We start from the raw sequence: 21,590 nt of genomic DNA, 5'->3' as shown, positions 1-21,590 counted from the left end.
ACTGGCAGGGGCTAGCTGATGTTCCAAGTCAGTGTTTTTATCCCTATTTATGCATAACAATTTATCGACCATGAGGGAATGAAAGGCTTAATGTCGCTAAGAAGGATTCGAACCCCTGATCTATAGTGCAGATACAGCGAGAGCGCTGGGTGCGCTACACCTACCCTCATATATCCATCCATTTACGCCGAAAAATTGGACTCTTAAACTATTTATAAACCCATTCAAGAAGTTTTTTTTTCGAAGAAATTGTAAAGGAGTTGGCAAAAAAAGTTGGAGAGCTAGAAATTTTGAATTAATTCAAACCTCCCTGAAATATAAAGAGAATTAGAGAATAACAGTACTTTTGGAGAGCCTAGTCCTATTAGAGGTTCAATTCGTGTAGCAAGGTGTGCTTGGTTTTCAGTGCAAAATCCGATTTAGCCGTAGTATCGAATCTTATCAGTATAAATTAAAAAAAGGTTTTTTTGGCAAGGTTACTGTACGAAATCAATGGTAGGTTCTTATTTACTAAAACTCTCCATTGAGTCTATGCCACAGCTACTCGTGTTCATTTCATTTTCACTACTTCAATATCCAGCTTCCTCAAACAGCGTGCACAAACATAATTGAAAATAATATCGTACTAATATGGATTCGGTACATCGACTAGCTCCCACAACTCTGTACGAACTAGACGCGTTCGTACCTCAAACGAACCTGAATTCAACTCGAATGCCCAGGCACATCTCAAAAGGGCCAATCACGCAGTGCACTTTCACTTACTTTTACTTTTATTCACAAACTATTGATAGTGAATTTCTCATCAAACAAGTTGGTGGAGCATTTTCGATATCTGTATTCTACCATTAAAGGAATCACTCCACGAATCTGAGGTGGTACGGATTTCAGGTGGAGTATTCGTATACGGGATGGGAGACTATGGAGAGGGGGGTGATTCCGTCCATTTCTTCCTAACTTTCTACAAGGAGTTCGAGTTCTACAAGGAGCGCCAGCCTTGTGCGGCGCCGAATCTTCCGAGACGTTTTTTTACGGCAATTAGGAAGAAATGGACGAAATCACCGCCCTCTCCATAGTCTCCCATCCCGTATACGAATACTCCACCTGAAATCTGCACCACCTCAGATTCGTGGGGTGATGCCTTTAATTGAGGTGCTATAACCACCGAAGCCGCAGATGTGAATGTTAAAGGCATCACCCCACGAATCTGAGGTGGTGCAGATTTCAGGTGGAGTATTCGTATACGGGATGGGAGACTACGGGGAGGGGGGTGATTCCGTCCATTTATTCCTAATTGCCGTAAAAAACGGCCCGGAAGATACGGCTCCACACAAGATTTGCGCGCACCATTACCTCTTGTACAAAAGGGATGCGCGCCAGACGAATGAAGCCGCATTTTCCGGGCCGTTTTTTACGGCAATTAGGAATAAATGGACGGAATCACCCCCCTCCCCGTAGTCTCCCATCCCGTATACGAATACTCCACCTGAAATCTGCACCACCTCAGATTCGTGGGGTGATGCCTTTAACAAACCAACCATAAAAAATACTTACGGAAAAACAAGTGAATAATAAGCCAAAACGATTTTAAAAAAACGGCATGAGATATAATAGTGAATAGAAGACTTTCACAACGGTAGGAAGAACGAAAACTGAGAACACAGCAACAATCAGGTTGCAGTGATTTTCGTGTCCGAAAAATTTGGTCAACTGCTACATGGTCGGTTCTGGAGATGAAAAATTCCACCTTTGAAGTGCAAAGACAAGCGGCGTGCGATATTTCTCTAACCGTTGCTCTTTATCCATAAATAAAAAATAAAGTGTCTGGCGTTAAAGGCAGCATACCAGGAATCTGGCGTGGTACGGAATTTAGGTGGGTGGTTCTTATACGGAGTCGTAGATTGTGGAAAAGAGAGTTATTCTGTTTATTTCTTCCTAATCGCCCTAAAAACGGCCCGGAAGATGGGGCTTCGAGCGACCCGGGGCGCTGTTGTCCACGAAGAGCTGTATTGGAGCGCGCCAGCCTCGTGCATGCGCCGCATCTTCCGGACCGTTTTTACGGCGACTAGGAAAAAATGGACGTAATCACCCCTTTCTCGGCGGATTTGAACCTCCGATCGATAGTGCAAGCTGCGGAACTTCTACCGACTGCGCTATCCCCGCTCCCCTTTAACAATAAACAACACCAATCTAATTCTCAGTGGCTTTAATTAGATGCAAGAAATTAATGGTATCGATAATACCCCACTTTGCCCCTTTGATGCTCGACCCAACGGATCTCTCTCATTAAAGTAATAGCAGTCCGTTAGTCGTTATGTTCAGTGGCGTGTCAACAACTGGTGGGTAGAAGCTGGCGTCAATGGAAAACCGACCCTGTGTTTGCCCCAAACACAGGTGGATTCAGAAGACAGGCTACTGACTCAGCTGTGCCAGGACTGACTAATAATATTTCCTGCAGGTCAGTTCGGCCTGCAGGCTCTAAAACAACCAGATTCGTGTCTTCCAAATTCTCGAGTAAGTTCTTCAGCGTGGAGCCGCACGAACTGCAGATAACCGTAAACTGACGTCAGGCCTTGCCTTGCCAGCTTTTGTAAATAAGTGGTAGAAGATAACCTGAAAGAAAGTAGAGCAGCAGTATCGGCTGAAGCAGCAGATTCCTGAAAAAGGTTTAGCTCGTCCAAAATTCGCCAAATGGTGAAAAAACGACAGCCTTCTGGAACCAGGGAACCAGGAAGTATAATTTTAGTGTCGATAAAGGAGTGAAGAAGGTCAAATAAAACGTTCACTGCCGCACTTGCGAATTTACTACGATGACTGGGACGTGGTGCTGTTGGAGTGAAAGGTGATGGTCGCATTTACACCGTCGCTCCTTTGATAACGCAGTTGAGATAACAGGCGTCATCCAGGCAGAACGAGTGCTGGTAGAATTTTATGGGAAGTGAAAGAGATCGGTCTTCAGCTAAACAACCTGGACAAAGCGATACTCGTGAAGAAAGAATGGGTTTCCGGAGCCACATTCAAGCTCAATGGAACGAGTGTATCCAATTTTTCCACTTAGGTATATCTTGGTCGGGAATAAACGCGGTGAACGACCTGACCTCAGCTGGGCAGGAGGAAATGAACGGCTTGGGCAAAAGCAATAAAAGCATCGAAGATGTAGTGAACAGGACTAAAAACATCCGCGTCCGTGCTTCCCTATTCAACTGGTACCTGCATAAGGTGGAATACCAAGAGCATCAGCCTATCAATTGAGGGTTCTATGACGTTCTGCTTGCGAAGGAAAAAGTGGTTAGCGTCATAGAACCATTGGTTTGCCATTGGTTTCTGAAAGATCGAAAACTCTTGCATCTGCCAAGAAAAGAGTAAAATTAGGAGGGTGTAACACGTGAAGCATCCGAGAGGCAGTTGTTAGGTCAGAGCTGTGAGCGACAGAGTATACCGCTGGAATACTGCTGACCTAATCGTAAGACTTCTTTATAAAGTCCTTCAAAGAAAATCACGATGCTCTTCAAGTCGTTCGTAAGAAGAGAAGCCACAAAACAGCATACTCAGTCGCTTTGCTTTTGCCGCAATCGGGACAAACTGAAGTGTGACCACCCAGGCAGCTCGAGCAAATCGACGAACAGTGGGAGCACAGTTGATACGGGTGATGCTCCATTCTAATTATCTAAAAAAAGAAGGAATTAGATTGGATTTAAAAAATTTAACACCATCTTCTTCTTGTAGACAGAGACATTCCCTATGAAACGGTACGTAGTATTTCGCCAACACTTCACTTTTTATTCATATGTGCAGTTTCAACTTTGAAAAAGGCTATTCCTAACCATACAATTGCAAAACTGAAGAACGTCCTTCGATGTTGCTGTTGTTGAGTCTGCTTATATATTGAATTGTTTTTCAGCTTACTTGATTTTGCCTTTGTTGTTCTCATAGAAGTCAATGTCAACTTCTACAGTTGGAGTCCCAGCAATAACAACTATTCCAACTCGAATATTTTTGATCAATTCCGTCACTTTGACCATAAATTTTTTCTGCTGGAATGTATATAGAATGGTTGGAGATGTACATGATTAGCGTAAGCAGTCCTCAAACCATTAATATTTTCCTAGAAATGTTTATGAATTAAACTACTACTGCGAGCGTAAAGTTATGTGACTGGACCATGTGTCAGAGCGGTTGTGTGTCTACATTGGTGCCTACTTATAAGAGGTTCCTGAAATAGTTGCAAAAGGACTGCAGGAGACATAAGATGGGTACTGGAAGACTTGACTATTTACAATTAAATGTAATTAATAGATAAACTCTTGATATGCATGTGTATCTACATAAATGATACATGAGAACCGTGAAACTTATGGAGATGATTTGTTACTCTTAATACCTTCAAAAGAGGTGACCTCAATGAGAAATGGTAGCGCTGTAGCAAATAACCAAAGCTGAGAATGGAAGAAAGCAGCAATATAAGTAAAAACAAGTACAGAAAACGTAAAGCAGGGAGAATAAAATTGGTATAACTATGTAGATCTAGTCAGGGTACACTAATCCGAGTTTAGAGGGAACAATTAAGAGAAACATTGGCGTTCTCGCAAAGTTTTTTTTATGAATAAAGGACTGCTCACGAATATTATAAATTTAGTAGTTGCTCTCTATCTTGTATATGGAATCTCCTACTACTGGATGAAAACTCTTATCCCAGTAGGAAAATACTTTAATTCGAGCTCCACGTTTTCCTCTCACGAGTTAGACTAATTTTCACACAAATGATACATGAGAACCGTGAAACTTATGACGATGATTTGTTACTATTTAAATCTCGGTGCGAACTTCTTTTCGAGTTGTTTTGCAGTTTTTAGAACAAATATGAAGGCATCATCCCACGAATCTAGGGTGGTATGAATTTCAAGTGGAGTATTCGTATTGGATTATACATTATGGACAGGGGAGTGATTCCGTCCATCTCTTCCTGTATCAGTGGAAACGGATGAAACCGGAATGTTGTTTCTCACGGCGGCTTATGTTGCAATGAGCAACGTTTGCGCCCCGTTCAACCCCGCCCCGTCTGCGATTTGTCGAATACCCATTTGGGCGAAGCGCAGGTGGGAGCGGCGCATGGGTGGCGCGCTGCAATTGAGGGCGTCGTAAGAAAGAGAGTTCTGAGATTCTCCATAATCTACGATTCCATATACGAATACTCCACCTGAAATCCGTACCACCTCAAATTCGTGGGGTGATGCTTTTAATTGGGATTTAAATCTCCTTCAGCGTCTGATATAGCATCTTATAGATTTGGATCACAGAATTTCATCACAGAAATTAAAAATGTCCAAGTTGTGATTTTTCCTGCATAATGTTTTAATGGAGGAGATCTGAGCTGATTGCTCGCACGGTTAGGAAGAAATAGAAGCACTTTAAAAGTTAACCGGTGATTTTATCTCTAGAAAACACACGCATAACCAATATCTTCCTTGGCTGAATTTCCCCTGCATCACACTCCAACACGAGTGAACTCTCCGAATTGATACTTGGTGTAGGAGTGCCTATGTCTCAAAATATGTACTTCATGCTATTCTAAAAAGGGAGCAGAGTTTTGCATCAGTTATTTAACTGTTTATTGTTATTGTTATTTTATTGTTAGAAGGGAGCAGAGAATCTAAATGCAGACTTACCTCTAACCAACCTTCATTCTTCACAGTGCCACTGTCGTCAAGAACAAACACTATTGATCTTACTACCGTTGTATTAACGCAATCAATGCAAACGATTCCCTCGAAATTATTATTAATAATATGATAGTCGATCCCGCAACAGAACTTTCAATTTAAGCTATAAATGTCTGAGGAATGACCTAACCTCAGGGAATTTTGCATATTTCTTGGGATCTATGACTTTGCCATCTTTTTCGGGATTATTACAAACGCATCGTTGTTTAGCATGATCAAAATGAGCAGCCTTGTTGCATTGATCATCTAGTTTAAGAGGTATAACGCTTGGAGGATTACCTGCAATTCGCCAACTAGAGTTTGAATAAAATATTCTTGTTTTCCTTCCTCACGGCTAGACAATAAAGAGGTTTCTTTTTGTAGATAATATGATACTACAGATGTACTCGTGAAGTGCGTATTACATTTTCTTCAAAAGAGTTTGTAAACAAGTTTGAGCACCGAGTCCACTATTTTCCTGCAGCGCGGTTGATATCGCACCGTATCCAGCCTCTTCATTCTGCATAAACGGTTGTAGTTGAAACGCAACACGTATTAGCCTAATTTTACTTTCTTTGGCACATATCGCAGCGTCTCTGATCTTCGATATTTGACGTAAAAGTAACTTTGAATCTCCTTTCAACGTTGAGTAGAAGAGAATACTTTTAGCATCAACTTTCCAATTGGTAGTGGTAGGACGCCGATATTTTTCGCCTGCTTGCAGGACGCCAGATTTTCTGATTTTCTTCGGTAACTTCGTCTCTTTCATGTTCAGATAGAAACCAATCTTTCTACACGCCTCACAAAATTCGTCCAGCATTTGTTTTGCTGTTCTTATACTTGATGCTGTCAGAACGATGTTATTAGCGAAATGAAGATGGTAAAAATGTTGGCTGTAAACTTTTCACTCCCACGTCATCCATTTTCTTTCATCTAATTACGTTTTGGAGACTGACGCTGAATGTTTTGAGTGAAATCCATCCTGTCCAACCCTTCTCTCCACATCGATTGCGACGTTTTTGTGGAATGGTGGAATTTGATCGTAAAGGGATAAAGGATAAAGTTTTTGGCGTTAATCAATCCGCTTGGGATGCGCGCCCACGTTCACTTCAATTCAGAATCGTTTGAGGTTTACGAACGTGTACCTGGCCTACACAATGACTTGCGGTGGCTAGCCGATGTGTTAAATCAGTGTTTTTATCCTCTCAGCCAAGTCTGGTACCAATTTATCGTCTCTGGAGGGATGAAAGGCTTGGTGAGCACTAGGGCGGATTCGAACCTCCGATCGATCGTGCAGGAAGCGGAACTTCTAACCGCTACACTACACCCGCCCCAAATTTGATCGTAAAGTTGTTATATAATTCACGAAGTATCTCTGCGAAGAGCGGCGCCTCGGTTGTCTAAAGCTTCAATGATCCCTCCCGCCTTGACCGAATTGAAGACCTTTCTCAAATCGATGGAACGGACGCAAAGGCATCTTGTACTCTCACAACATTTCTTTGAATTTTGAAACCTGTCAGAGTGTAACGTTTCTAAGCAACGCTAAAACCTTTTGAGATCCCGCTTGCTCGCATCGTTGTTTTTCATCACATGCTCTTCCAATGCTGTTCAGGATTACCCTTACGAAGAACTTGTAGATGACAGACAGCAAGCAGATTGGGCGATAACTACTGATGTCATCCTTGTGGGTCCTTCCATTTTTAAAACTGCAGAGTTCTGTTAGACTTCCATTGCTCAGAAACATTACATTCTGACAGGCAACGAGTGGAAAAACATAGTTGTTATTTTGAAGCGAACTAGCGTTGAGTTCCCCAGATATTCAAACTTAATCTTTCGGGACCGAGTAAATTACTATTCTTCACCTACATCATATCGGACTTCGGAAAAGAGGACCTCCGGTGTGACATGTCCATTTTTTCTCAGATGAGCGTGGCTACCAAATAATTTCAAAGTAAAGATACGCGACCTTCTCCTTCCTCTTCTCTCAACGCTGAAAGTATAGTTTCATCTGGGTTCCAAAAGGCGATTATTGTTGTTTTACAATTGGCGGATTTTGGGAGGGCTAATGCTTTTTCTCGCATCTGCTGCTTCATTTTGGTAATCATTTGCCTCAAATGGTGAGGAAGTAAGCGAATATTGCTGACAGAAACATCAGAGTAGAAATCATAATAAATTTTCTTTATTGTCCATCTCGGCGCAATAGTTCTTTCATTTAATTCCGGCAGTCTTTCTTTTCGACTGGCAGAGCGAATGTTCTTTCCCGCCGCTACACCTCTAGCCGACACCCCTGCTCTTTCTCTTTGAGGTGTTCTTGCACCGGGTGTCTGTAAAAATTCCCCGCTTTTCTCACAGAGTTGTGAAGATGTTCAGCGAGTCGATCACATTTTTCGTGTTGTATACTGTGAAATCTTTCCAAAAGCCCGATAGCAAAAGAGGTCCGTGTCAGTGAAGGTGTTTTTCTGGAGACCATTTCGGCGTTGAAATGATCAAGAATCGACTTGAAGAAGTTATGGCGTTGTATTTGAAACTTCTGTGGGCCTATACTATGGAAGATTCCGCCCATTATCGTAACTTGATTTTGGAGAGTAAGCTACGAACATAGTTAGCTCTGAGATTGATGTGTATTTTCTCACCCCTAAATGTCCGATTCGGGTCGTCGTTGCTTGTCGAAAGGCGTCCATGCTCATTGTCATATTCATACTGACGAGAGCACCAACTCCACCAACTGCTATACGTAGTACATCCCTCAGAATAGGCCGTCATTAGTGTCACACATGGCGTCCAGTTGATGGCACCATCTCGTCTCGCCTCAGTATGACGCCGTTCTCGATCATGCATGAGATTTTCAACGGTTCTTCTGCGTAAACAGATAAAACGTATACACAGATTATAACGTATACAGAGATTATCATCTTTGTGTTTTGCCGTTTCGGCAGACCAGATGGGTTCTGCAATGGAAGTATTACTGTCACATGGTTGAGCAAATCGACGAACACGGGAGCACAGGTGACAGGTGACTCTTGAAGCGAAAAGGCTACAAATTCACACTTGATCTATGTTTTTCTTAGGCATAGTATGCAATGCTATCAAATCGTCCTATGTCTTCTAATCATATTTGAAACAAATCAATTTTTTTTACAACGCTGCGCATAATGAGCCACATAATCAGCCTCGTAATCATTCAAAGGCTCGGTTCATTGACTAAGAAATGGAAGATGTCGTCTACAGGCAAGAAAGCTGTGCGAGGACGAACCACCGACAATGACTTCAAAAAGTTACCAAAACTTTCTAGATATTCACTAGAGAATGGCTCAGAGGCTATTGTATTTTTTCCCAAAGCAAATAGTGAGTAGGAAAATAAATGAGCATTTGCAACGACCAACTTTATGTCTTATATCCGTTCTTGTTAAAACTCAATCTTACATTCTTTCTCAAGAAGACATCATATCTTAGCAACTATGGATATCTTTTCTAAAAATCTACACAAACCGTATGTGCACAGAATAGGGCGCCGGGCTATGGCTGGTATATCCACGTAGCTTTGTAGCAGTCCTGCAGTGGTGCGCGGAAGATCGGCGCAGAGGTTAGAAGGATACTTTTCCTCCCAATACGCTTCGTTAGACAACTACAATTACACATTATTAGATAAACGTTATAAACACTAGAGATTATTAAAGGATCGGGAATACCTAGCACCAATGTTAATACGTAAATCATTTATTTGGAACAAATCTCAAAGTAGATCGCTTTTCTTCAATAAAAAAAATTAAGATATCTGTGTCATGTCAACAAGCCGAGCTGATTCATAATTCACTGTCCCCGAACGGACGACTTGATTTACATTACTGGCTTAATCGAGGGGCTGGGGTTATCACCCGATGCGGTTCTCAACACTACCGCCATGGTGTTTCGTTTCTGTAGATAGATTTGCCCAACCCTCATTATTCTCAGCAAGACATCGCATGCAAATTATTCAATCAATCCTATTTGATATTCTAAATGACTGACGACCGTGCAGATACCGAGTCGCGGGTTTTGCTTTCGACCGGGCGAATCTTAGAAATTGATGTTGAAAGGAAATCAGAACGTTGGAGCGTTTTGAACAATGCGATTCAGTGGTCCTTTCACTATACGTTCGAAAAACGAAGACGAAAGCGACTAAAATTTTGTGTGTCATTTACCTTCCTCTTTTTGCAATCAAGCCTCGCCATTACTGCCGAGAATGATACCAAATTCCCCATGGTTTTGATCATGAAAAGGCTAATAGCGGATACCAGCAGTTGTAGGTTAATTCTGTGGCCGATGGAAGTCGATTGCAAACACTTGGTAAAGAGTTGAATGCCGGAGAGGTCTCAGTACATTTTTTGCTGCATTGAGTTGGCTACTCAGAGTATTTTCTTATTTTTTCCAAGCATGCATTAATGATCATACGTCGATGTATTTATCATGAGTGTCGATCACAGTATTCCAATTAGATAGAATTCACAAACTACTCCGAATTGTTCTAGAGTGCTTCTGCCTGTGGTTCATCTAGAAGGTAGGTTTGTTCCATCTTTCTGGGAGGGTTACAATTAACTGGAAACAGAAACTGGAGGGCTGAAACTGAAAGATTAAATCAACAGCGAATCTGAGATCAGTGAACGAATCGAACAGTTTTTGCTTCAGGGAATGCTTGAAGGCCCAAAATAAGTGGCCTTCTTTACACGAGACGTCTCAAAAAAACTTCAGCTTTTCAGACATTAGACATGAGGAATGTTGACCGCCAAAACAGTGGAGTCAAGCTGAGGTTGGTGAACCCTCATTTTTGCCTGCGTTCTCCTTTGGAGGCGCTGATACTTTCCATGTCAGGTGATGGTTCGAGTAATTCCTCTTGAACGTGGAAGCATTGATGTATTTAGTCTGCTCACATAATTCGGCAAGAAGATTGCTCGATTTTCTCAGCAGGATGATATTATTTCGGCAGATTGGACTAAAGAATTGGCTCACTATACAAGGGGTCTGCTGGAGTTTTCACCAATGTGGAAGGGGCATAGGCACTTCAAATCCAGACAATCCATTCTCAGCCATCTTACACTACTGCAATGATGCATTTAAACGCCCTCACTAATCTTGCTTCACTAATCTACCGTTAGTCATTCTTCACGCTATTCTGCGCTCATTTCCCCTCTTTTCAACAACGCTACCAGACCAAATGCCATTCTATTCGAAACTGATGGCGGAGCAATTCTTTATTCGTTCTTCTCAGACCAGCAAACTGTGCACAGAGATGTATCTCACAGCTTTATGAACATTACGGCTTGCAGAAGTTCACCTGACAATGTCTAGCACTTCAGCCTAACGAAATGGACACAGAAACGATTATGTGAACCCTCCAATATTTAAAAAAAATGCTGGATAGATGGCACCCTTTTGCAATATTTGTAAAATTTCCGCTACTCAATGGCTTGAGTTGTGTAGTTCGCACCATTACAGAGCGTAAACTTGATCACTGATTTCGATTAGCGGAGATCCTCTACGGGGAGGTGACAATCAGACTCGTACATGCGGATCCAAACAGATGGCATTGAAAAAAGCACTCGACTTCCGAGAAATTCAAACTACAAGCAAACGAGTTGTAAAAAATGAGTCGAAAAACGTCGACTATTCGAGAAAGATTATAATTCTAATCATTCGAGATTTCAACTTGAAAACGTGGAAAAGGGAGTACCTAATTCTAAATCTAACTTTTTGTTAGTATCATCTTGTCAATCTTGCAACTACGTGGAAAATTCTGTGACAACATCCTGATATAGTCAACAGACGTGAGATATCAGAAAAAAAAGCAACGAAATCAAAACATCCAGTTCCGAGTCTAACTTAAGAAGTACACTCACAGCAGTGAAATTCCCTGGACCATAGTAAGTCCACCTTTTTCTGTTTGCTTTGTATTCTTCTTTATTGTGCACGCAGCTGGGTTCCGGATCGACTGAAAACGATGGGATGCGTCCTATAGTCGTCCTACACAATCCGTCTGGGAACTAAAAGGCAAAACTTTAGAAGTTATCTTTCCATATTTCAGGAATAGTAATGTGTCGCGCAGTCGGTAAGAGGTTCCACTGTGGCTGGAGCATGATCGATTGATTCCGATCCCGATTCCGCCCTAGTGCCAATCTAGCTTTTCATCCCTCCGAAGAAGATAAATTGTTGCCAGACTTATCTGGGAGGATAAAAACACTCACTTGATGTTTCGGCTAGCCCCCGCAAGTCATCGTACAGGCTAGCTACACGATCGTTAACCTCAAACGATTCTGAATTAAACGCGGTGGCATATCCCATTGAACGCGGTGGGACATTCCATGCGCACTAATGAACGCAAGACACTTTATCCTTTACCCTTCTTTCAAGAATATAGAAATAGGTCATCAGAGCTGCTTTTTTCACTATTTCCAACTTATTTCTGAATTGCAACTTTTTCGGCAAGATAAAGAATACCCCTACATTTCTGCTCTTGTCCCATTCTTTCCGAAATTTTCTCAGCTGCAGCGTTGCAGCCTTTTTTAATAATAAAAAATGAAGGCCCAACGCTTCTTTCCGTAGATGAGTTGCTCTTTCTCAAAAACAAAAACAGTGCAACTCCGGCAAACCTCTCTTTTAATTAACTTGCTCTTTTTCTCATATCCTCCGTTTGATGTGAAATTTTTGTGAAGTTAACGTTTCGCTACGAGTAATGCACCTGATTTTTCCAGAAATGACAGCAGTGGTGCAGCAGCGTTAAACAAATAAAGAAGTTTGAGGAGACTAAGAAGAAGTTTTCAAACTTCCAAAGCTACCTTAGAGAGCGAACTAGCCCAATTAAAAAAAGCAGGACGCTCAAAAAAAAAAACAGAAACGACGTGGAATTACCTTGGTTGAGGTTACCACTAACTTTCATTGGAATCACGCACAAGTTTCATGTGCGGAACAGACCAGAATAGACGTCGAATTCAACTGACAGCCGTAAGCTGTGTATGAGTACGAAGTGACGTTACATTCGGATGTTACTTTTCTCAGCAATCTCAAAGAAGTATTAGGTACCAAAATACTTGGTGTCGTTTTTTCGAACGCCTTTATCCTTGAAGACTGCTTCGGAAAAGGCCGCCAAATCTGATCAAAAAGAAGGCCCTAGTTGAACTGATCGAGTGTGGACTGCAGCAGACTTGTGCTGAAATGGCAGAACATTTTGACTGTGATGCATCGACGGTGCGCAAACGGTTATACGAAGTCAGCTACACAAGAAAACCTACTTACCCCTGCCAACAAAATGGGTCCTTTCAGCGTTTGTTTATTTTTTTGAAATTTCCGCTAGGGGAAATTTTAGAAAAGGTTTTAAAAAATTTTTAAAAAATGTTTTCCCCTATTAGGCTGAAAGTTTTACATCATCCACTATATAGTCTCGACATAAATCCACCTGATTCTCATTTTCTTGTCCATGTCTAACTTTTTGGCGAACAAGAAGTATTATTCCTCAAACGACGTCAAAAATGACCTTCTTTCTTCCTTGTCTCCAAAAACCCCGAGTTCTGTGAACATGGTGTTTTCTCTCTTAATGAAGGTAGTTTGAGTCATTTGGTGAATATATTGTTTGATTTCCTGGTTCATGAATAAAATTTTTTGATTTCAACTTCTTCGTGAGAAAAACGACACCAAGTATTCCGGTACCAAATAGTTTCTTCTGAGTTTTCCGAATACAGTCTTCAGAAGGGTGCACAGCACACTCCACTGCATTCCCGCCTTTTCCTTTGCTGTTTACTGTTTACAGCTTTCTTTAGACACGCGAACATCGGTTCCAGCTTTAGGTTCCAGAAGAGGCGCAATTGACGATCTCTGGGCCCCAGCTGATTCAGGAAAACAGAGGCGTTCAGTGCTCTAAGTTGATCTGCAGCTCACAGATAATCACTAAGAGTACTATCTCCTACGCATAGTCCAGTAATTCGGAGACATATCATTCCAACGAGGCTAGATTTGGCACAATTTGTCTCAGAATTTTATCTTTGGACTTTCCTAAGGCCAAGACGATCTCCGCAGTCTCTGCAATCTCTCGCAGACGATCTCTGCAAGTTATTTTTACACTTCAAGCAATCGGAATTTCTTTGGCGTGTGCAAAAATTATGATCATCACATAAGGAAAGTTCAGCTGCCAAGTTTTCATTGTCTCCATGAAAGAGACCGATTAAAATCATCAAGATACTTTAGCAAATCATCTACAACGCACCAATAATTGCAGTCTTTGTCAGTAGCATTCCTCTCATCAGTTGGTTGCGTGAAGAGGAATGCCAGTCGAGTTACGATATGGGGACGGAGAAATGGAGGTCGCGGCGCTCATATCGGTCTCTCGTAACAGCTATTCATCAGACTTCTGCCTGACGGCAGATGCTCAGTACTTTTTCCCTGTCACTCAACCGACTAATACAACTGAAAAGTTACAAGTGTTATCTAAACGAGAGACAACCTGGCATGAATTCAAAGCAAATCTTCAAAGAACACCGTACAAGGGGGTCGTTAACGTGTTTCCTCTCTGAAGAGTATAACTCAGCCTACAAATTTTTGCATGATCAATTATCTCAAATTTGTTGCTGTAGTCAGTTTTGTAAATTTCTTTTTATTTTTTAATCAACATGCAATCAAAATCAATCAGTTAGTGACCTACCGGACCTACCGTCTACTGTTTTCGAACTCCTCCAAGGTTTCCTAGTCAAGCAGGAAAGCCTAAAGGGGCGAAGGGCGGAGGGAGTAGGTGATATTTAGAGGGAGCTGTGTCAGGATAATAGGTGAGATGGTGTACTCTGTCTCAGCCTAGCTCTTCAATTTTTTATGCCTTAGCTATGTAGGGTCTGCCATTATCATGAGGAGATGCATCGAAGCTCTTCTCGGTCGCTTCTCTCAGAAGCTTTCGCGAATTTGTGAAACTGAGCGCCGTAAATCAGGGCCGTGACCGTGTGTCTATGCGGAGCTCTAGTAGAGTGCATGTCCGATTCAGCTTGCGTGAGCGGATCTTCTCCTCGAGGGAGCCACACGGCACGACGTGACTTGGAATCATAGAGCTCTCAACTCTCATCTTCAGTAGCCAGGTCTTCCAGAAATTTCTTTCGATGCGGGCTGAGAAGGAGAGAGTGACAAATGGATTTCCAGGTGCACTGCGTGTAATCCTTCAAGGTATGAGGATTCAATCAAGTCAGAATTTTCTGTAGTTGAGAGCCTGGGGCGGTTGAGGACTGTTGCTTGGGTACATCCGAGTCTCAGCATCCTCTTCGGCAGAGTCAAGAGTGGAGACTCTTCCATATTGTGAAGACCTAATTGTTGCTCGTCTTCAAATATCGTTTCTCCTGTTACGAAACGAGCGAACCAGCGTCGTTGAGTAGTTTCATTGCTGTGAGAAATGCATGTGTTACGTTTCACCTCTACGCTTTTTTTCGCATTAGGGTTAAGTGTGTGATGGGATTTTCCCACTGGTGGTCTCATGAAGAGGGGTCCGCAAGGTACGAAGTGATGAGGTAGTGGGCAGTGCACAGTGGTAAACGGAGAATAACACGATAATCAGGGAAAAATACGTGCATAGTATTAGATAATTACATACACTACAAAATAATATATGGTATTAAATAATATTAAATAATTACATACAACACAAAGTATTATGTTTCAGGTGTAGAACATTAAAATGGAATCACCCACTTTCTGTTTTGACAATGCACAATGTGTTTGCAATACGACAATGGGAGCAAGCAGGTTCACTCAGCTGAGCCAAATTTTTGCAAAAAAAAAATAAGAATTTGAAACTACTTCTAAAAGATGAAGAGTTCAATATTACACAGAGTGAGCAATTTGAACGTGGATTAAATAGAATTGAGTGGCCAAAAAAGCTCAAGTTCTGTGCATATTGTTGGATTTGGAAGACCACAAATAACCTCCAGATAAGAGCACTTAGAAAAATACTCTTGGAAAGCTTTCATAGAGGAAGGTCTGCCCTACAAAATAATACTATCGCGGTCTTTGAGACTCTCTAGTTCTTTTTTTAAATGAAATTTATATGGGACGAAATTTAATTTTTCCAAGCTTGTGGATTTTTCCACTTAAATTTTTGAGAGAATAAGAGATTCCGGAAACGAAAAATTCTGCATATGAAAGTTTTTTTTTAAATCTCTCTTTCCATTTTACTATTATACGGGTAATTTTTCAGAACGCAATTCCGTTTTTCTGGAGTGGGAAAATTTGCTAAAACTCCGAATTTTGCTCGAGCGCGGAAAAGTGTACAGTGGATAAAGTATAACAACTCGGGCAATTTAATGCTAAAGAAATCGCTTTCCAATATCTTGCAACAGATTAATTCCCGTACCAGTTTGTTTATCCTGCGATTTCAAAGACTTTGCCGCTTTTTCAAATTTAGATTTTTCAATCGGATAAAGATGAGGAGAATGGAAATTTTACTTTGTCTGTCTTATTCAGATAAAAAAAAACAGGAAAAACTCCTAAAAAAAAAGCGGTATAACTATTTGCGATCAAGCCTCTTATCTCAGTTTTTTGGTAACTAATTCCATTAAATCAACTTCTAAAATGATAAGAACTATGTAATATTAAAATCTTCATTTTTCAAGACTAGTTTCAAGTTTCTATCTCTCTTGGAAAGTAGAAATTGTAATCAGGCATGCAAACTGTTGTTTAGGTACTAGCTCAATACTTACACCAACTTAGCGTAATAGCAACCTTAACTCTGTCGGTACGATGATGACGTTTACGTTTACGTTGCTCGTCATATCATGCTGGTAGATGATCCTATGTTAATTGTTGGAGAGTATCTAATACTTCGAATAGTATTTTCAAATTGGGGCACCGTAGGAACGTAGAAAATAGATGTAAAATCAAGTTTGATTGTTTTCCAAAAGAAGTGCTGACGTCTCTACGAAGGAAACTGCTTAATCTTTCATTAATGATCCAATTTGTTTAAAAATAGGACGAAGTAAAAGCGTTGCTAGTAAAAGAAAAATTCAATTCTGTAGCAAAAACTCATAGGAAAGTAAAAAGTACCGCTACTTTGAATTTCTATTTATCAGAGAAGCCGAGAACACGAAGGGAGAACCACAAGAAATTTGTATACAAGCGTCATACTTACACTGAGACTGGTATATAAATAAATAAATAAGTATATGCATATAAATATAAATATAAATATATATATATACTATCCACGAATCTCCCTCATTAGAGGGATCGAGGCTACGTGGCGCATCCCTAAGTGGCGGATAAAGGGCTAATCGCGGACCAAAAGCGACCTTGTGCTTGCCCAGAGACGCGAGTGGATTTAGGGGATTTAGGGGGTTTGGAGTCGCCTCCAACAAATAAGCTCTACATTTCCACTCCGGGAGAACGCAAAGTTCTCCAAAAACTCATGGGACTAGAGGCTTGCAACTTGCCAATGGGTTTTAAAATTTTACGCATGTCACATGAATAGTAAGGAGTCTCCTGATTCCGGAAGAAACCTTGGTACGGTAGCGCCAGGAAAGACGGGGTTGCAGGAGTCATATAGGCTACCGAAACGGAAAAGGACTAGGATGACGATCTGTGCTTATAATGCACGCACGCTTGCATCGGAAGCGGCCATCGAAGATCTGATGCTGCAAGCCAAGAAGATTACTGACTGACCGAGACGAGGAGACGTCACCTTCTCAACGCCGTATATGAAACTGGAGAAGAACTGTTCTTAGGAACACGCGACAGTAGAGGTGTTGATGGAGTTGGCGTCCTCGCCAACACGAGTATGGCAAAGAAGATCGACTTTTTCGAACAACTTACGACCCGAATCGGGCGTTCGCGGATGAGAAGATGTGGTCCAACATCAGCTTAGATTATTTTCGTCGCTTACGCTCCAACATCAAGCTGCGAAGAAGAAGAAGTCGAAGCTTTCTATATGGACCTGGAGAAGTTCTACCGAGAAGATCATGCCTTCTACAAGGTCATAATTGGCGATTTCAACGCCAAAGCTGGCCCGAAACGAACGCATGAGGAACTTCACTTCAGGGTAGCGTAATGAAATAGACCACATCATCGTCAATAAAAGGTTCTGCCTGACGCTGTTGTGCCAAAGTTTTATAGGAGATCGGACCGTTGCCTCCCCCGAGGAAGTTTTTCCTTTACAAGGAGAGAAGAGAAAGACTCCAAGTTTAGAGAGCAAAATCCCAGAACTATCATTAACTGGGATCTCTTAGCTACGCTAACCGGCTTTTAGGAAGATTCCGCAATGGACAACATCGACGAGGAATATGACCGACTCGTTGAACACCTTCACGACTGCACAAAAAAGGCTGAGAGTTTTAAAACCATCAAGAGACGCCTGTCTCCTGAAACTCTTGAGCTGCTACGCCAGCGTGGAGCTGAACGAGCCGCAGGGAACCAAGAACTCACGGCCGAGCAAGGCTTTGCAGAGAGGCGTTAAACCAAGACCTTAAAGAGAGAAGAGCAGAAGTGCTGGCTGAAGCTGCAGGGGCGGGGAAAAGCATCAGCTATGCGCGTCGAGACTTCTCCAGTCGTATGACGAGGATGACTGCTCTCCGAAACCCGAAAAGAACAACCACTGTATCGAGAAGGGAAATGGAGGAAATCATCTACGACTTCTACCCTGATCTTTTCGACAGCCATGTCCACTACCCACCATCTGAGGGAAGACGGACATGTCATTCCAGAGGTTCTCCTTTCCAAAATACGACATGTTATCATGTCGGTAAGAAATTGTACGGCACCCGGCCCCGACAGAATAATACCAGAACACCTGAAGAGCCTTCCGCCAGTACTCATCAACACCCTGGCGAGGCCCTTTACGCGTTATCTGTCGGAATGCAAGGTTCCTAAACAGTGGAAGACCACCAGGACCGTGTTGTTGTATAAAAAGGGAGATCCACATGACATCGGCAACTATCGTCCAATCTGCTTACTGTCCGTCATCTACAAGCTCTTTACAAGAGTGATCCTTAATAGGATTGGAAAAGTCTTGGATGAAGGACAGCCATGCGGGCAAGCAGGGGTTTCGAAAAGGATTCAGCACGATTGACTAAACTCACACTGTTTCGAAACTCATCGAGGTATCACGAGAGTACAAGATGCCGCTCTGACTCACCTTCATAGACCTGAAGAAGGCCTTCGACTCAGTTGAGACGGAAGCGGTCGTGGAAGCATTGGACAACCAAGGCGTCCCTACTCAGTACATAAAGGCACTTCAAGAGTTGTACAGTAACTTCACGACCGGGAATTCGCCATTCTACAAGAACATCATCATTGACGTGAAGAGGGGGTTCCGACAGGGTGACCTTTTCAGCTAAAATATTCACAGCCACAGTCGAGAACGCAACGCGAAAGTTGGAATGGGACGACATGGGAGTGAAGGTTGATGGTCGGCTGATGACATCGTACTGATAACATCTAGCAGCCAAGCGGAACGAATGCTGACCGAATTCGACGAAACATGTGGATACATAGGTCTTCAGCTGAATCTGCAAAAGACGATGTTCATGCGCAACGGATGAGTCTTAGATGCCCCATCCACGCTCAACGGAACGAACATATCCGAATGCACCAGCTACGTTTATCTGGGTCAGAAATTGAACATGATGAAAGACCTGACCTCTGAGCTGGGCAGGAGGAGATGAGCGCTATAAGAGCATCGAGGATGTAGTGAAGAAGACCAGGAACACCCGGCTCCGTGCTCACCTCTTCAACACCACCGTACTTCCTGCTTTGACCTATGCTTAGGAAACCTGGGCATTTCGCAAGCAGGAAGAAAACGCGGTGAGCGTCATTGAACGCGCAATTGAGAGAGTGATGCTAGGAGTATCTTGTTTCACGCAAGTGAGGGATGGGATTCGAAGTTCTCTCCTATGTCAGCGATCCAAGATTAGAGGCGCCGCCGCGTTTGCTAAGGAAAGTAAAATAAGGTGGGCCGGGCACGTGATGCGCTATAACGACAACCGTTGGACAAGAGCCATGAGCGACTGGTTTCCCCGCGAGCGCACTACAGAAAGGCCGCCGACCCGATGGCCAGACTTCTTCACGAAGTCCTTCAAAGAAAATTATGACAAATGGAAGAATTACTGGCGCCCGCTCGACCAGTTCGAAGATCAACGGCAGCCAAGGTGATCAAGGTGATATACTACGAAGGATAAGGTGCAAGGTGTTAATCAACCCTATGGGGTTGCGCGTATGCATTCGAGTTCAATTCAGACCTTACAATGACTTAGAGGGGTAGCCGATGTGGCAAGTCAGTGTTTTTATCCTCCCAGACAAGTCTATTGCCGCGCAGGGTTGAAAGCCTTGGTTTGCACGGGGGGGGGGGGGGGGGGATTCGAACCAGTGTTCGATCGTAGAGACTGTGAAAGGAGTGAATAGAAAAAAAAGTTAGAATAGAACATCTTGCAGGGTGGTACTTCGGAACCTCTTACCGACTGTGCAGTAACACCGTAACACCAGCAACACCCATATATATTATCACGATATATATTAGGTTGAGTCGAAAATTCTGGGACAAAGTGGTAGTGATGATTTCTAGAGATCATCACTCAGCAAAGAGCTGACAAAAATGGATGTGTTAACTACCGTTTGATAGAGTATAAAATTCTCTTCGAAGTGTAGGTTAACAATTACACTGAGCTAGTTCCTTTCCTGCCACCATGCCGCGCAATTTCAAGCCGTCGTCACTCAACCTCCGCAACGTCATAATCTTTCTCCATCTATCTGGCCGAGAACCCGCTGATATCGATAGACGTCTGAAGGAAGTTTACGAGAAGCACGTCCCCACTAGAAGTACAGTCTACAAGTGGCACGCGAAGTTTGCGTCGGGCGACTATTCCATCGAAGATGAGGACCGTTCGGGACGCCCGATGGAGTTGATTTGGACTTGCTGCGGAGACAGGAGGAAGCCGACCCGTATCAAACCACTCGCGAACTGGCAGTCGCTCTTGGGGTGAGTCAAGCCACAGTTGTTCGCGGATTGAAGTCAATCGGCAAGGTGCGAAAACTAGGTCGATGGGTACCACATGCTCTGACGCAGTAACGATGGACTGCCGATACGGCACTTTCTCTCCTCACGCTCAAGCGCACCCACACATGGCTTGAGCACCTAGTCATCGGGGATGAGAAGTGGATTTCCTATTCTAACATTCACCGGCGTGCCCAATGGGTTGACAAAGGTACGGATGCAGAAGACGTCCCTAAACTCGACGTACACGCCAAAAAGGTTATGCTCTGCATCTGGTGGAGCGTACACGGCGTCGAATACTGGGAACTGCTCGCTGAGGGATGTACAGTGACCACAGATGTCTACATTGAGCAACTAAAGAACTTGAAAGCAAATTTCGAAAATGCAAACCCCGCAGCAGCGCGAAGTCTACTTCGAGCACGACAACGCTCGGTAGAACATTGCAAGAACGACCAAAGCCAAACTGACGAAATTCGGTTGGACCATTTTACTACACCCACCGTATGCCCCAGACCTGGCTCCCTCGGATTAACACCTTTTTTCCTATCTCCAACGTCATCTGGATGGTCAAGACTTCCAGACCCGCGACGACATCAAAAAGGCATTCGAGCAGTTTTTTAAGGAGCAGTCCCTAGCGTTCTGGAGCAAGAACATCTACGATCTGCCTAAACGTTGGCAGAAGACCATCGATGCCAATGGGACATACTTCAAATGATTTACAGTTACCGTTTGAAAATTGCACCCGGCGTCGGATTGGTGCTCTGGGGTCAGATAGCTACAAAATGGGTTGCGACGGGTCCACCAGCGTCGGATTGGTGCGCCAGCGCCAGATACCTATAGAAGGGGATGCGACGAGTCCACTGGTGCCAGATACCTATAGAAGGGGGTGCGACGGGTCCACCGGTGCCAGATAC

General features: G+C 42.9%; 4 protein-coding genes across 5 annotated transcripts in view; 3 read left to right on the top strand and 1 right to left on the bottom strand.

Moving 5' to 3' along the window:
• RB195_011236 (uncharacterized protein) overlaps positions 1 to 21,590 on the bottom strand; it is a gene marked incomplete at both ends in the record, with an annotated part of 58,114 nt that overhangs the window by 14,395 nt on the left and 22,129 nt on the right. For both annotated transcript variants that reach the window (XM_064192573.1, XM_064192572.1), the window contains 5 exons: positions 3,907 to 4,034; positions 5,667 to 5,765; positions 5,851 to 5,999; positions 9,189 to 9,324; positions 11,573 to 11,716. In XM_064192573.1, the coding sequence (XP_064050154.1) occupies positions 3,907 to 4,034; positions 5,667 to 5,765; positions 5,851 to 5,999; positions 9,189 to 9,324; positions 11,573 to 11,716 (656 nt within the window). The remainder of the gene's footprint in view (positions 1 to 3,906; positions 4,035 to 5,666; positions 5,766 to 5,850; positions 6,000 to 9,188; positions 9,325 to 11,572; positions 11,717 to 21,590) is intronic.
• On the top strand, positions 17,620 to 18,144 carry RB195_011242 (uncharacterized protein; the record flags this gene model as incomplete). Its single annotated transcript, XM_064192580.1, has 2 exons — positions 17,620 to 17,730; positions 17,938 to 18,144. The coding sequence occupies 2 exons, from the start codon at positions 17,620 to 17,622 to the stop codon at positions 18,142 to 18,144; spliced, it is 318 nt and encodes a 105-aa protein (XP_064050163.1).
• On the top strand, positions 18,240 to 18,557 carry RB195_011241 (uncharacterized protein; the record flags this gene model as incomplete). Its single annotated transcript, XM_064192579.1, has 1 exon — positions 18,240 to 18,557. The coding sequence occupies one exon, from the start codon at positions 18,240 to 18,242 to the stop codon at positions 18,555 to 18,557; it is 318 nt and encodes a 105-aa protein (XP_064050162.1).
• Positions 20,369 to 20,665, top strand: RB195_011240 (uncharacterized protein; the record flags this gene model as incomplete). Its single annotated transcript, XM_064192578.1, has 1 exon — positions 20,369 to 20,665. The coding sequence occupies one exon, from the start codon at positions 20,369 to 20,371 to the stop codon at positions 20,663 to 20,665; it is 297 nt and encodes a 98-aa protein (XP_064050161.1).

This window comes from Necator americanus, chromosome III (assembly GCF_031761385.1).
Source record: "Necator americanus strain Aroian chromosome III, whole genome shotgun sequence".
Classification (NCBI taxonomy): Eukaryota; Metazoa; Nematoda; class Chromadorea; order Rhabditida; family Ancylostomatidae; genus Necator; species Necator americanus.
Note: the sequence above shows the minus strand (reverse complement) of the source record. Positions and strands in the feature narration are given on the sequence as shown.